The 14,046-nt window shown below is 34.8% G+C and overlaps 1 protein-coding gene across 6 annotated transcripts; it reads right to left on the bottom strand.

Moving 5' to 3' along the window:
* Positions 1-2,827: 2,827 nt before the first annotated feature.
* Positions 2,828-6,741, bottom strand: LOC127808537 (scarecrow-like protein 33). 6 transcript variants are annotated; one of them, XR_008024956.1, is made up of 4 exons: positions 6,418-6,741; positions 3,591-5,977; positions 3,381-3,442; positions 2,828-3,301 (listed from the first exon to the last, which is right to left on the bottom strand). XR_008024956.1 is itself a non-coding variant. In XM_052347110.1 (2 exons), the coding sequence occupies exon 2, from the start codon at positions 5,958-5,960 to the stop codon at positions 3,675-3,677; it is 2,286 nt and encodes a 761-aa protein (XP_052203070.1). In that variant the 5' UTR covers positions 5,961-5,977; positions 6,159-6,330; the 3' UTR covers positions 2,828-3,674. The 6 variants fall into 6 exon arrangements, 1 of the variants encoding a protein (XP_052203070.1); XR_008024957.1 differs by lacking the exon at positions 3,381-3,442; XR_008024954.1 differs by lacking the exon at positions 3,381-3,442 and having other exon boundaries at positions 2,828-3,343.
* Positions 6,742-14,046: the final 7,305 nt, after the last annotated feature.

Below are 14,046 nucleotides of genomic sequence, written 5' to 3' on the forward strand. Positions count from 1 at the left end.
TGCTTGAGTTCATAAAAGGGTCTTCTTGAGCTTGTACCTCTTATTTTCTTCACCTTCAACAACAAATCCTTGTGTTTGCTCAACATAAGCATCTTTTTCCAAATAACCATGACCAGAAAGACAAATTTGACAACAAACTAAAAAACCTTCCATTTCATATGAGCTCAAGATGTTAACACCAATCTAATAGTCTCAAATCTAGCAACAGGAGAAAAGGTTTCAAAAAAGTCTTTACCATACTTTTGCACATATCCCTTAGCCACCAACTTTGTGTTGCACTTTTGCATACTTCCATCTATTTTGTACTTCACCTTGTAGATCTACTTCACACCAATTGCATCTTTTCCTTGTGGCCTATCTACTACCCCTCAAGTGTTCTCTCTCTAGATGGAAGTCATATCTTTCATTTTCTCATTCATCTTTTCCACATGCTTCATCAGAACTCATGGATTTTGTTACTAGAAGAGCAAATGTGTTAAAGAGTTATAAACTTTCCAAAGTTTTACCTTCCTTGGAAGAGCCATGCTCCTAATAGTCATTCTTGAAGGTTGAGGAGTTGGAAAGGCTTGTGGTGACAACATGAAATGTGATGGAAATTTTTTTGCAGTCCATTCCCAAAACTTGCTCTCATAAAAAATAACATTTCTACGAATAATTAACTTCTTAGTAACAGGATTATGCAATCGATACCCCTTTGTCTCATCACCATACCCAACAAAAATGCATTTCTCACACTTCTTATCCATCATCGTTAAGAGCTAGCATGGCATAAACAATGCAACCTAAAATCTTCAAGGCACTTACAATGGGCTCGCGGTTCTACCAATCTTCATAAGAGTCATATCATGCACTGCCTTCGTGGGAGAGATGTTGAGATGGTGAAGCGATACAGCAACTGCTTCAACCCAAAAATCATTCAGAAGCTTGTTCTCATTCAACATACTCCTTTGTCATGTTGAACTCCTTTGTCATCTCTACTATTGTTTGATTCTTTCTTTCAGTGACTATTTTGTTCTAGCCTTCCTCTCACCAACTGCCTCTTAACAAGATAAATTTCATTAGATAAAAATTCTCCTCCCCTGTCCATTCGAAGAATTTTTAATTGATGACCACATTCTTTTTTTGCAAAGGCATTGAATTCTCAAAATTTCTCAAGAGATTCTGATTTTTGAACAAGAAAAAAATACCAACTCATCTGAGTTGGTATTTTTGTTCAATAATAGGGTATTCATTGGCCCACGAATATTTGCATGCACCAACTCCAAAAGTTCCTTCACTCTCCATGCTTTTGCAACCAGAAATGACTACCTGTGTTGTTTTCCATAAACACATCCTTCAGAAACATCATCAGCAAAGGCAATGGAAGGCAAACCATGAACCATCTTTTTTTACTCAATAACTTCAACCTATTAACAATGCAGGTGCTCATATCTCAAATGCCACAACCATGAGCCATCTTTTAACACTAGCAAGAAGTGCACAATCATCCAAACATGAAGTCTCAAGAGGGAACATCTCATTTTCAGCATTAGAAATTTTAACAAAGGGCATATTACACTTGATTTCACACACACCATCATGAAGGACAACTCAATATTCCTTTTGTACCAATTGACCCACACTGAGTAAATTATGTGCCAAGCTATGGATGTAACAACATCATGAATCAACCCTTCAATACCTGACTTGGTTCTTACCGCTATTATTCCCTTGCCTTTAATTTGTACTTGTTAGTCATTTTCAAGATAAACTTACAACTTCTCTGTTTCGTCAATACTTCAAAAAAAACTTCTAATGCCTTGTCATATGATTATTACATCCACTATCTAGAAAACAAATATCATGTACTCTCATTTGGATTCATATAAATGAGAAAGCAGGTTACCCTCATCTTTTTTTTTCTTCAGCGAAATTTACTACTGGCTTAGCCCCTCTCCAACAATTCACCTCAATGTGCTCCATCTTCTTGAAAAATAACACTGTTTCTCGTTGTGGTTTTGATTCTAATACCCTTTGCCGCCGCCACTCAGTTTCCTGGCAACTTAAATATGATCTTCCATGACCGCCGTAGCCACCTCTACCTTTGCAAAACCATTGTCACTATTTCTCTTTGCTAGAGATCTCCATCTTCGTCTAAAAGCCTTGCTCCATGCTCTTCTCTACAAACCTCTCCATCCTCTCTTCATGTGCTAAGAGTGAACCCATTAGCACATTAAAAGAATACTTAGCAAGATCTTTCTACTCCTCAATAACAGTAACAAGAAGATCAAACTTAAAAAGGCAAACTCCTCAAAACCTTCTCTGCAATTGTCTGATCCTTAATTGCCTCCTCGTAAGTTTTCATTTGATTTACAATGTCAGAAACTCTACCGATTTAATCTTGAAATGACTCACTACCTTTCACACAAAGTTCTTGAAAATGTCCCCCTCTCCTAAATTAGCTTGAATACTCGCCCTAATAATCAAAGTGTATTAGTGGTGCTCGAGGTTACTTGTTTTCCTAAATTAGTTTTGGATCTTCATCTTAATAATCAAAGTGTATAAGTGGTGCACGAGGTTACTCATTTTGCAATGATCGAGACATGATTGTTTTTGTATCTTGCATTATTATTATTTTTTTAATAAAGACATTATTTTTACAACTCTAATCAGTTACATTCACTTACAAATACTCACATTTCCCACTTACCAAATAGAACAAGAAAGAGCGAGTCTGCAACAGTAGGGAAGGGGGGGGGGGGGGGGGGGGGGGGTGTTATTTACTTTCACCATCATTACCCTGTGCCTGAGCACAGATCAAGTTACCATTCCAAGTTAAAGCTGCACCTGGAACAAAATAATGAATACTGAAACATATATGAGCGGGATATAGGGAAGGGAACAAAGTGAGAGAATTCCATTTGTACATATCTGATCAAACAAACACGCAACTACTAGCTTGTTTTAAATTTACAAGCACGAAGCACAAGTACCCAATTCTCCTAGTTAATCTCCAGCACCATCAAGGAAAATAAAAGGAAAATTATGATTGGTTAACAAGCCCCAAAACAGCTTCCTATAATTGATATTGTAACAATAGCGTGTTCCCCAAAACAGGGTCTCTGTGAAAGAGACGAACCCTCAGCCATGCCATTTTCAGATCCATAGATCTGAAGTCTGAACCATGTCTCATTCCTTCCTTCAAAACCAGGACCAGGAAGCATTGAGCCGGTAATGGAGCTTACCAGAGCTGCTATATATTATTACTGCATATCCTCGTAACAGGAAGCATCGTCTGTAAGAGAGTCACACTGGAGATGTTCTGACGAGAAAGAGCGAAATGAGCTCCTTTCAAATCCAATGGCTGAATTACATCAGTTACCAGAAAGGATCAGACTTACATAAAACCTTAGAAAGGTATGGTCGCGCGTGTGAGAGGGGGACAGAGGGAAACAATGAGTTCCTACATGGAAGTCGAGGGAGATAGATTTCCATATAAATGCATGCCCACAAGCACATAGACATTTGTAGATATGCGAGGATTTGGATTTTGTATCCGTGTGAGAGAGAGAGAATAGAGACACAATTGTGAAAAGTTCAGAAAGCAGTACCTCTGTAACTTCGAACATTCTAGCCAGTCAGCTAGCACGGGAAGAGAAGCCTACTCTTCCTTTCAGAGTTGGAAGAAGCATGCCTTAAAGATTAGAATCAGGTGCCCAACAAGAGGTAGCACATAAAATCCGGCCCTTCCATCCCTGCAGCAGCCATTGGCCATCTTCATCGAACACAAAGTCTTTGGGGTATCCAATCTTCACCTTATCCTTCAATTTGTTTACTAGTTCCTTCTTCAGAGGAAATATCCTGAAACCAGCTCTCATGGTGCGGACCTGCCATTGTTTATAAGTCTCGGGCCTCTCAACCCTTTCAGAACCTTCACATGCAATTATGTTCATAACCTCGCGGCCATAAAATTCTTTCTCAAAATTCATCCTCCCCTGATCTTCGCGGCATATCTTAGTCTCAAACATATCAAACAATGAAGAGTAATGGAATAGTGCTTCACGAAACCGAGTTACAAAGAAGGGGGAGTTATAGGATCCATTAGAAACGGACTGGACGAAAATATCTGGATTCATCTTCCTAATTAACTTCAGAACAGCATCCCTTGGACTATCCACCGCAACAGTCTCGTCATGTAGGTTGGTGAACCGGAAGAGAGTATTCACTGCAAGCACTTCATCGCTGCATATATTGAGGTCCTTAATTTTGATTGTTTCCCACTTTTGCGCTATGGCATGGTAACGAAATTTAACATTAAAGCGCTCACAATAATTGGCCAATCGATGCCCTGTCTCTTCAACAAATTCTGCAGGACGGAAACCAGGTCGTGGAAGCTCTATCCCAGTAATCCGAAGTTCAGGGGGCCCACCAGGTAGGTTTGAGAGAATTTTGATAAGGATGGGCCACTGGAAACCATAGAGGATACCAAAATCAATAATATGAAGCTTCTTTTTGGAAGATTTCATGGCTACATCAACTATCATTTTGTTTGAGAAGAGTATTGCTACCATCTTGAATGGGCAGGCTGAAAGATAAAGCTGGTAAGCTTTCAACTTTTCAGCAGCTGAAATTTTTTTGGCAGCTAGGGCTCTGTATATCTGGCTTCCAGTTCCTGCTAACCGTGCCTCTAGACCATCAGCAAAGATTTTTGCAACCCTCTCAGACCCATCGCCTAAAGGAGAACAGTGCTGCCTAATCTGACTTAATTGTTGATACGCAGTCCTGCGGTCATCAGAAGCAACGGAATGTGCACAGGTAATCAGGAGTGTCCTCAAATCCACCGCTTCATTTTTACTGCCCCGTTTCTTAGCACGGGTCTTTCCATCACTAGATCCATCTGGCTGTCCATTGTGTTGGGACCCTTCACTTCCCCCACTCTGCACTTCTTTATCAACATCACAGCATGCAGGCTCCCCTTTCACATCAGTAAATAGCAAAACCCTGTCAAACATCTCAGATAATTCAGGCTCATCGGCATAAACTGCAGACTGCTTGCTACTCCTCTGCTCTTCTAGATCAGTGTCTTCCCGATGATTCTTCTTACCCCTTGTGCCATTTGGTGAGTTTTCCCTAACGCCCTTCTCCACCTTGACTACAACCTCTTGAGCCCCATCGTTTGACGCTGGGGGCAACGGATAGCTCTTCAAATCAATAACCAATTGATCATTTTTAGGTAGGAACTTGCTGGCTTCCTCCACCCCTCTCTTAAACTGCAAGATGGAATGGGTATCACTGAAGATATTTGGAAACAGGTGGCCACTCATAGAAGATCCCAGTGGGTCATTAACATTATTATTAAAACTCTTCATAGGCTCAAATGACCACTGTGAGGTAGTTTGCAAAGTAGTCTCCAAAGGGTATCTGAATGGATCACTTTCTGCGGATGGTTTGTGCTCTCCAAGATCAACAATCCATTGAGAGTCAATGGAGTTACTACCACTAGTGTTGCTAGTGCTCTGCTCACTTGAACTCCCAAATAAATTATCCGGGCTGTCAACAAGATGATTGACGTAAATTGGGGATTGATTTGCGGAAGAAGGGTACTTCTCGCCAATAACATCGTACAAGGATTTCTCAGCAGCCTGTAGGGCCAAAGGATCATGGAACATACTGGGCTTCTGCTCCATGTTCTCTTCCATGAGTATCGAGTTTATGTATTTGAGAACATTATCGTTAAAGTCACTATCATCCGGAGACTCAACTTCTGCAGTTGCACTCGAAGTCTGAGCAACGAAGCCATGGCTGGGATCCGTGAGAAGGAAAGGACTGTCCATGAAATTGAAATCTACAGTCTCATCTTTAAAACTGAACTTATTTGCAAGATCTTCAGATGGATCAGATGTGGGGAAAAAGGCATCATCATCAAATTTGAAGCCATTTATAGAATCAGAGAATTCATTGAACCGTGGGTCCATGACCATCTGCAACTCAAAACTCCCTATCAAAACCAAAACTTACCGTCAAATTACGGTTACCTCAATTGATTAAATCCCAAAAAGTAAATCAATCCATCGAATCAATATAGTTACTACAACTAATTCTAGGCCTGAAATCTAATTTAGCCAGCATAGCTAGGTAACTGGCTTTAAAGATATTTTCTTTAAAAAAAAATCACTTACTTTACACCACAGATACATCCTTGAAAAGAAAGAAACATTTGAAGATATGAAGGGATAAACAACAGAGAAATAATAGCTAAAACAAGTTCTGACAAAGGGTTTGCTTGTATCATTGTATCAAATAACAATCACTAGAGAAGCTGAAAATGAAATAGAAACAAAGAAATAAAGAAAAGAAGCAGAGGGGTGAAGAGCCGTAGAGAATCAATCAGATGACAAATAAGATGAAAATTAACGGCGAGATTTTCCAGTTACGTACCTTGCACGAAGGGAGATGATAGTAGCAGAGCGAAGTGAGGCCGACCCTTCAAAGAGAAGCAGAATTGCTCTCTATAAAAAGGGATTTTGCAAGAACGAGTAACCCTAAAACCCTTTTCCTCTAGTGATAACCTTATCTTAACACCGCCATGAACCTTCCAGGAAACAGAGCAAGACAATTAAAAGTGGAAGGTGATGTCAACAAGCCTGACCGGCGATTCCAAGTCAAAACTGCCTCTCAAGCCGATTCGCTGGCTGGGTCTGACCTTCGCTATCTCTGTAGAAAAATAGCCGAAACTGGGGTCGCCTGATCGATAGATCTTCTCTTCTTATCCCCAAGGGAAAAAAAAAAAACCCCATCTTTATATAAAAGTTCGACGGTTGGAGTGTTACTCAAGAATTCGCAGAACGAGTTGGTTTAGTTTTTATTTATTTATATATTTATTTAGCTGGTGATGTTTTAAAAAAATTATTTTTTAATTATAAAAATTCTTTAATTATTTGGTGGGGATTGGGTTAGTTGTCTCGTAATTAGATCAATTATAAATTAAAAACAATTGATTTTAATATAATTATATTGAATTCGCACTAATAAAAAATTAATCAACTCAATTTGTGCCCACGCATAGAACCAGTCTACGGTTGTACCCCGTCAATTTGTATTCAAATAATATACGTTTAGACAACATTTGTTTCTTCTTAAAATAGAAGCAAAAATGTCTACTAAAGACAAACGCCTAAATCATTTTTATTTTGATTCCCACCCCCCACACACACATTCGAATGGTGGGGATGAGGACAAAAATGGGCACAATTCTCAAAGGATAACTTACCAAAATAGTCAACATCCAGACCACTGACCACCTCCCTCCTCCTCCTGCCTGCCAAATGACGCTGGTGCTGGACCCTAGAAAGGCGTGAGTTATATATATTAAAAGCTAGGAGATAGATACTGTTGTAGAAACTTGGTGATATATACATAAATATACGCAAGTTGAATTTTTTGGTATTTTAGATCATCATCCTTACGTCGTCGTTTGTGTCCTGCTAAAGGTGATAAATTATATATCTAAAACTTTATCTCAATACATAAAATGAGAATGAAATTCACAGTCCATGAATATAAATTTAATATATCATTCACGATATCTTCCAAGTGAATTTTGTGGTACCTTTTGCCTTGCCAAGAAGCTGACAATGGAGTAACTAATTTTTGTACAATGAACTACGATACAATTAATGTGATGAGCGTTCCGTTCCGCTATCAGCATTTGTAGTTTTAAGTGATTCTTTCACGGCCTATCTTTTTTTTTATTTTTTAGATTTAAATAACTTTTTGAGGAATGTTATTATTTTTTTAAGGATATCAATACTTTATATAATAATGTAAAGGATCTTTTTGCATAAGGTGAATTATTATGTATATTATTTGTTTTTATTATACACCATATTTTGTATTGTATGGTATTCCTTTTATTATTATATTATATGAAATATCTTTTACATTAATTATATAAACATATAATAACTTTAAGTAAATTGATCACTTGTTGACAATTAATGAGTAGTAATACTTCATTCATAATTTGATATACCAAACATATAATAACTTTAAGTAATACTTTCTTTATCAAATATAGGTTCGTATTTTTTAATCTATCACTATTTTATTTCATCCTTAACTTTATCCATCACTATTTAATTTTGATATCAAATGATCCCTACAGACGAGAAACTAGTATGTAAAAAAATAATAATTATTAACTAAAACACCTTGACGTAGATTTTCAAACACTAGTTATTGACTAAAGCAACACCACCACCCAAGCTCTCCTTTCTTTTAATAGATCTAGTTATGATGCCACCAACCCTAAAGCAAAAACATTCAATTACGAGTTTTAACATCGATCTAGATTTGTTCACGTTACATATTAAGATTGAAAAATACCCTATCACCAAAGTACGGAATTCAAATTGAAAAATGTTAAAACTAATGAGAAAGAGGAAACGGAGGATATGAGTAATAGAACAAGCTCTAGAAGCAACACCAATGTCACTAAGAAAACGACATCAAGGCTAGATCTACCATGGTCAAAAATAATTGAAAGAAAGGAAAAGACCCATCGCCAAACCCTTATGAAAAACCTAATGGAGATCTAGTGGCAACAAGATTGATAGGAATTTAAAGACAATGAAGTTGAATCGGCGGAAGAGAACAAATCCCTCTTCTAAAATCCCTAGAAAGAGACTTTCTATTCTCATATTAATTTTATTTCAAATTTTTTATGCTCAAATTCTTTTTCTTTTTGTTAATGATTTTTTTAGTTTTTTAAATCAAATTTTACTTCTTTATATATATATATATATATTTGTAAATATGCTTGCACAATTCTAGAATGCCATCACCAAAGAGATACTAAACTCCAAGATGTAACTCAAGTGGTGTTAGAGTGAGAAGGGTTTTAAGTTGAATCAAAGTTCAAACATAAAAACACTTAGTGTACTATTTTTTAAAATCACAATTATTATTTCTTAAATAAAATCTTACTTGATTTATATGTATAAATTTATTTACATAAATTCGTAAATTACTATTAAAGTAAAGTTTGGATCCCCCGTGGAAAGGAAAACAATGAAGACATTAGAAAAAGAAAAAAAAGGATGCGAAGGTGAACCCACGTCATATTGTAGAGGTGTTAATGGTTTGGATTAGTCTGATTCTATAAGAATCTAGTAATCGAACTATTTTTAACAGTTCTAAAAAAATAAGAATCGTAATCGAACCATTACATATATAAAATCAAACCATAACCAATCCGTTGTATTGGACCGATTTCGATTCTATTAAATTAACATTTATCTTCTAAATATTTTCACAAAATATGAAATTACAAACAAATTTGTTAATTAAAATAGACCCATAACTTCATTAATGTTTCAAATCTTGAAATAAAAATAAAACAAAATAATTTATAGGTTACCTCATCAAATGAGATTACATTTACCATTTAGTATAACAATAGCGCATAAAATTTTAAAAATAAAAGAGTTCATGAATAACAATAACCAACAATAAAAAAGAAATAAATAAAAACTAGTAGATTAAAATTGCAAGTAATAATATATTTATGCGTATATATACATATATATACTCAAAAAGTTATAATATATATACAAATATAATATCAGTTTCATTTTGATTCGAAATACGAATTAAAAAAAAAAAATCAATAATCATACTAAATATATCGATTCTTAATTTTTTAGAACTAGAATCTAACTTGAACCATGAACCAATCCAAAAAATATGAATTCATTCGATTTAATTCGATTTACTAATTTTTAAATATTTTTTTGACACCGCTATGATATTGTACTGATAAGTGATAATAATTCTCACACCACATTTGAAATATCCCGACAGATTACCTTTTAATTACTGTTTGGGTGATTTTGGTCACGTCGATATATAATTTTCTCCTTTCATTTTTGGATACTAACGGTCGTACAGAAGTAGAAGCAGTAGTAGCATACTCAAGAGGGAAATGATAGTTGGGCTGAAAAGTAATGATAATAGACAAAAGATGCTTTCACATCAAACCATTGTAATTTTGTCCCCGTATGTATATACACTTGTTTTGTCTTGTTTTTGTTTTTAATTTTTATATACTCTCTACAAGAGCTCATTAATTATCTACCCTTATTCAAGGTGCTAATAATATTGATGTGGACGCTATCGGCCCAAATTAAGTCTAGCCCAGTCCAGCTTCATCTTCACCATTGGTCACATACGGTCTCATCGTGACCCGATTTTAGTTTTACGTCAATTTGTAATAGCCATCATTATCACTGCATACTGAATATTTACACACTTATTTTAGATCACATCCTTATTAATGAGGATCTTATTCACATTAATGGCATATCTCATCCACGTTTAATGAAGATCTCGTCGACATCATGCCACCATCAGGAAGCCTCATCAAGATCAGATATCCAGTCTCATCACCTTACAACGCCCGATACAAACATGCATGCAGAGAACCTCTCCTCCTTCTATATAAATTAACTCTATCAAGAATCAAGATATATTCTTTTTTAACCTATCGATACTTTGTCAATTTACCCTATTAGTTATTTGAGTGTCAAAATATTTACAGGTGTCAGCCATCTTCCTACAAACCAATCACCGAAACTTGTTCTCTACCATTGCAAACCCACATCCAAGTATTCCTTTGGGCCAAAAGGAACATATTGGCTCTTGATGGACCTTTTTAATAATACAAACCCACAATTTGATTCTTCTGGGGCCACATGAACACAAACAGAATTCTTCAGCATTCCCAAATTATATATTCACATGATGTGCCTAATCTTTTTTCGCTGGAGAAAGAATATATATATAATTACAAAGAACATAATTTGAAGTTTGGATAGAATGTCACTTTAATTATTTTTTTTAAATATACATAAATTATTATTACGCGTGACGTTTATCATGTTAAACGATAATATATAATTATGAGCTCGTATAAATACCAAATAAGAGTTAACATATAAAATTAGATAAAATTTTGAAGCAAACTTCTTTAGGGATGACAATGAGTATTCTATTTTATTAGTAGTCAAAACCTTATTCTAATAGAAAGACATTAAGTATGGTGTTTAAAATGGAGCTTTAACTGTGGGTTATTTAGTAGTATTAGTGATAATTCAAGCTTGGAATGGAGGGCAAACCTTATCGTCCAGTTGTCAAAGCAGGATCGCGTTAAATAATGTTAAATGAAGCTGGACCCCTAGCAGCATAATTATGTTCTTGACTTGTGCTATATATATATATTAATTAATTAATTATTAATTCAATTTATCTAGTAGGTTTGCTTTCCCTGATTTGGAAAGAAAGTGACAAATTGACAATGGTTCAAACACGTGTTTAGTACAATGAACTTGGGTTAATATATATAATTCATGGACCGTCTCAACCTCATACTTCTTTCCTCCTTTTTCAACCCTCGTGAGTCTTGACTTTTTTTCCCTTTGGATTTTACTCAATTTTCTTGTGATTCAAGACATTTATAAAATCATTTCCTGTCTTTTAGTTTGCCTTTTTGTCCATGTTTATTATGACTTTATATGTCCTTCAAAATTGTCCAAATTATATAAAGCTCTCCACATAATAATTTTTTTCTTTTTAATTGTCTTTCATGTTTGACTCTTGTAAAAGATTATGATCAATACTTAGATTATGAAAATAATCTTTTTATAAAATAAAAAAATTAAGAAAAATATTACATATGAATACGAGTCTACTCCAATACAATGAATATCATCTTTATTTTTTCTCCATGATAATAGATCAAAACATTTATAGTGTTTCCCATATATGTTTGTTTTGTCTTCTTTAGGATTTGTAGGTTTATAATTTCATTTTTAGATTTTTGTTTTTGTTTTTTAAAATTCTTATAAATAAAAAAATTCAAAAAAATGATGAAGCCCATTCAACTTGAAATTAGAACTAAAGAAAGAAAATAAAATATTTTAAAATATGTTAAAAGGGCTCTTGAACTTGACTAAAAACTTTATAAAAGCAATAAATACATTTATTGTGAAAACCAAAACATGAGATAAATAGCCCCCCTTGATTTTAAAGACAGAAATTAAGATCGAGAAAATCTGCACGTGATGATTTCTTAACATTTATAGAAGATGAATTAAAAATATGAAAGTTGTAAAGTATTTGGTTTTAGCTAGGAGTATTTACTAATGTGGAGGAAGGAGGTTAGCCGGGCCGTATATGTACTTGATGGGCCGGGGCACCAGCAGCAGCAGCTAGATACTCCATATTTGGATCATTGAAAAGGGGGCCCAAGGCTTTAGTTCACCAGAACTATCTTGGGCAGTAATGGGCCAGATCTGTGACAAAATATGATATATAGAAATAATATTAAAATGATTTTTTATAATTATAATCTGATTTTTTCTTAATAAATATTGTCATTAACAACCCATAATAATATTCTATTAAAAATTATATATAATTTCTTTTATTGTATATCCCAAGTTTAAGAGCGTGGAAGAAAATATGAATAGATATCATTTTCATGTATAAATAATTTCATTTTCTCGATATGATATTACCAAATTAAATTTCCACCCCAGAGAAAGGATAATTAAGAATAATAAAAAGAACAATTAAAAACGAAAAACTTTAGAACTCGTCGTTTTCATTATCTGTTGCAACTATCAGTTGGTGAAGAGCCACCTGTGGGCTGGGCTTGGGAAAGTCTTCATCATCATTCATGATAAGAAACGTTGGATTGGGCAGCTCATAGCTCATCCAGTTCCAGCCGCCGCCACAACACTCGTCCCTTTTCGTTAATAAGCTTTCAGTCAATTATTATTCTGAACTCTGAAGTGGCTTTTTTTTCAAGGAAAGTGACAGACAGTAACTCATGAAAATGATATTTTTATATAAAAGGTATATATTATCTAAGAAAGTATTATATTCATAATAATTAAGAATTGTTCCAACAAATATATCTTGTTTTAATTTATAAGAACTAATTAATAAGGCAAGAAAGAGTGTTATTTGGTCTTAAATTGGCATAGACGACGAGAGAGATGGTGCGGGGTGAAATTGTTTATTAATTTGTGCCCCTTTTTATCTATTTTCGTTTTGTGATTTACTTTTTTCACCATAATTGAGATTAAAAATATTATCCAATACACCCTCTGATCCGTTCATAAATTTTATTTTAAGGCGTAGTGACGCGTGGAAAGCATAGGCCACGCCTGGGAAAGATTTTCGCTGAATAATCAAACCAAATGCTGAGTTGGGTGATGGACAAAAGCTGAGAACAAAACTAATAGACGTTTCTGTACAATTGGATAAACTACATACATTAGACATTTTCAAAATTTTATTAAATTATAGGGTCTATATGTAATTTTTAAAAAATCTATATTTTATAAAACTTTTTAAACAGTAAGAGCGTGCAATTTAGATGTATCATATGAATATGATTACTTATAAGAAAAAGGTAGCACTTGAATGATAAGAAGATAGGATTCTTGCCAGCCACACCCCCCCCCCCAGGGCATGTGCAGACACGTGCTTCACAGACGGTCTACCCAACTCTTTTTAAGTCTTTTAACACCAACTTGGATTGGTTGGTTGTGCCTTGTTTGGTTGGCTTGCCTACCCTTGCCTCCCTTTTAAGCTACTACTCTAGCTTGGCTTCTCCATCGAATCCAGTTCAATGATGGTGCATTATTAAGCAAGACAAGATGAACTTTGATCGGCTTGTGCCAACCGTCCGATTGGTCAAATCATCTAGCAGATACGTAAACATTTTGCTAAAGAACAGTGCTTTTGAAACACGCAACGCAACCAAGTTCAAGAGACTACTTTGCCAAAATCTCTTCTTAGTTCTTAGTTAAAAGACATTTTTACAAAAGACTACTTTAAATTTAACATTTGAAAGTTTGATAATTTACTTTTTATTTAATTTAAATTTAATTTTACAAAGATCTCATGTAATTTAAGTGTACCATACCACCATTTGAGACTTAATAATTCCAAATTTAACAAAAAGAACTCCTTGAAAGGAAAAAGATATAGTAAAAACAA

The sequence above is a fragment of the Diospyros lotus genome, chromosome 1 (assembly GCF_014633365.1).
Source record: "Diospyros lotus cultivar Yz01 chromosome 1, ASM1463336v1, whole genome shotgun sequence".
Classification (NCBI taxonomy): domain Eukaryota; kingdom Viridiplantae; phylum Streptophyta; class Magnoliopsida; order Ericales; family Ebenaceae; genus Diospyros; species Diospyros lotus.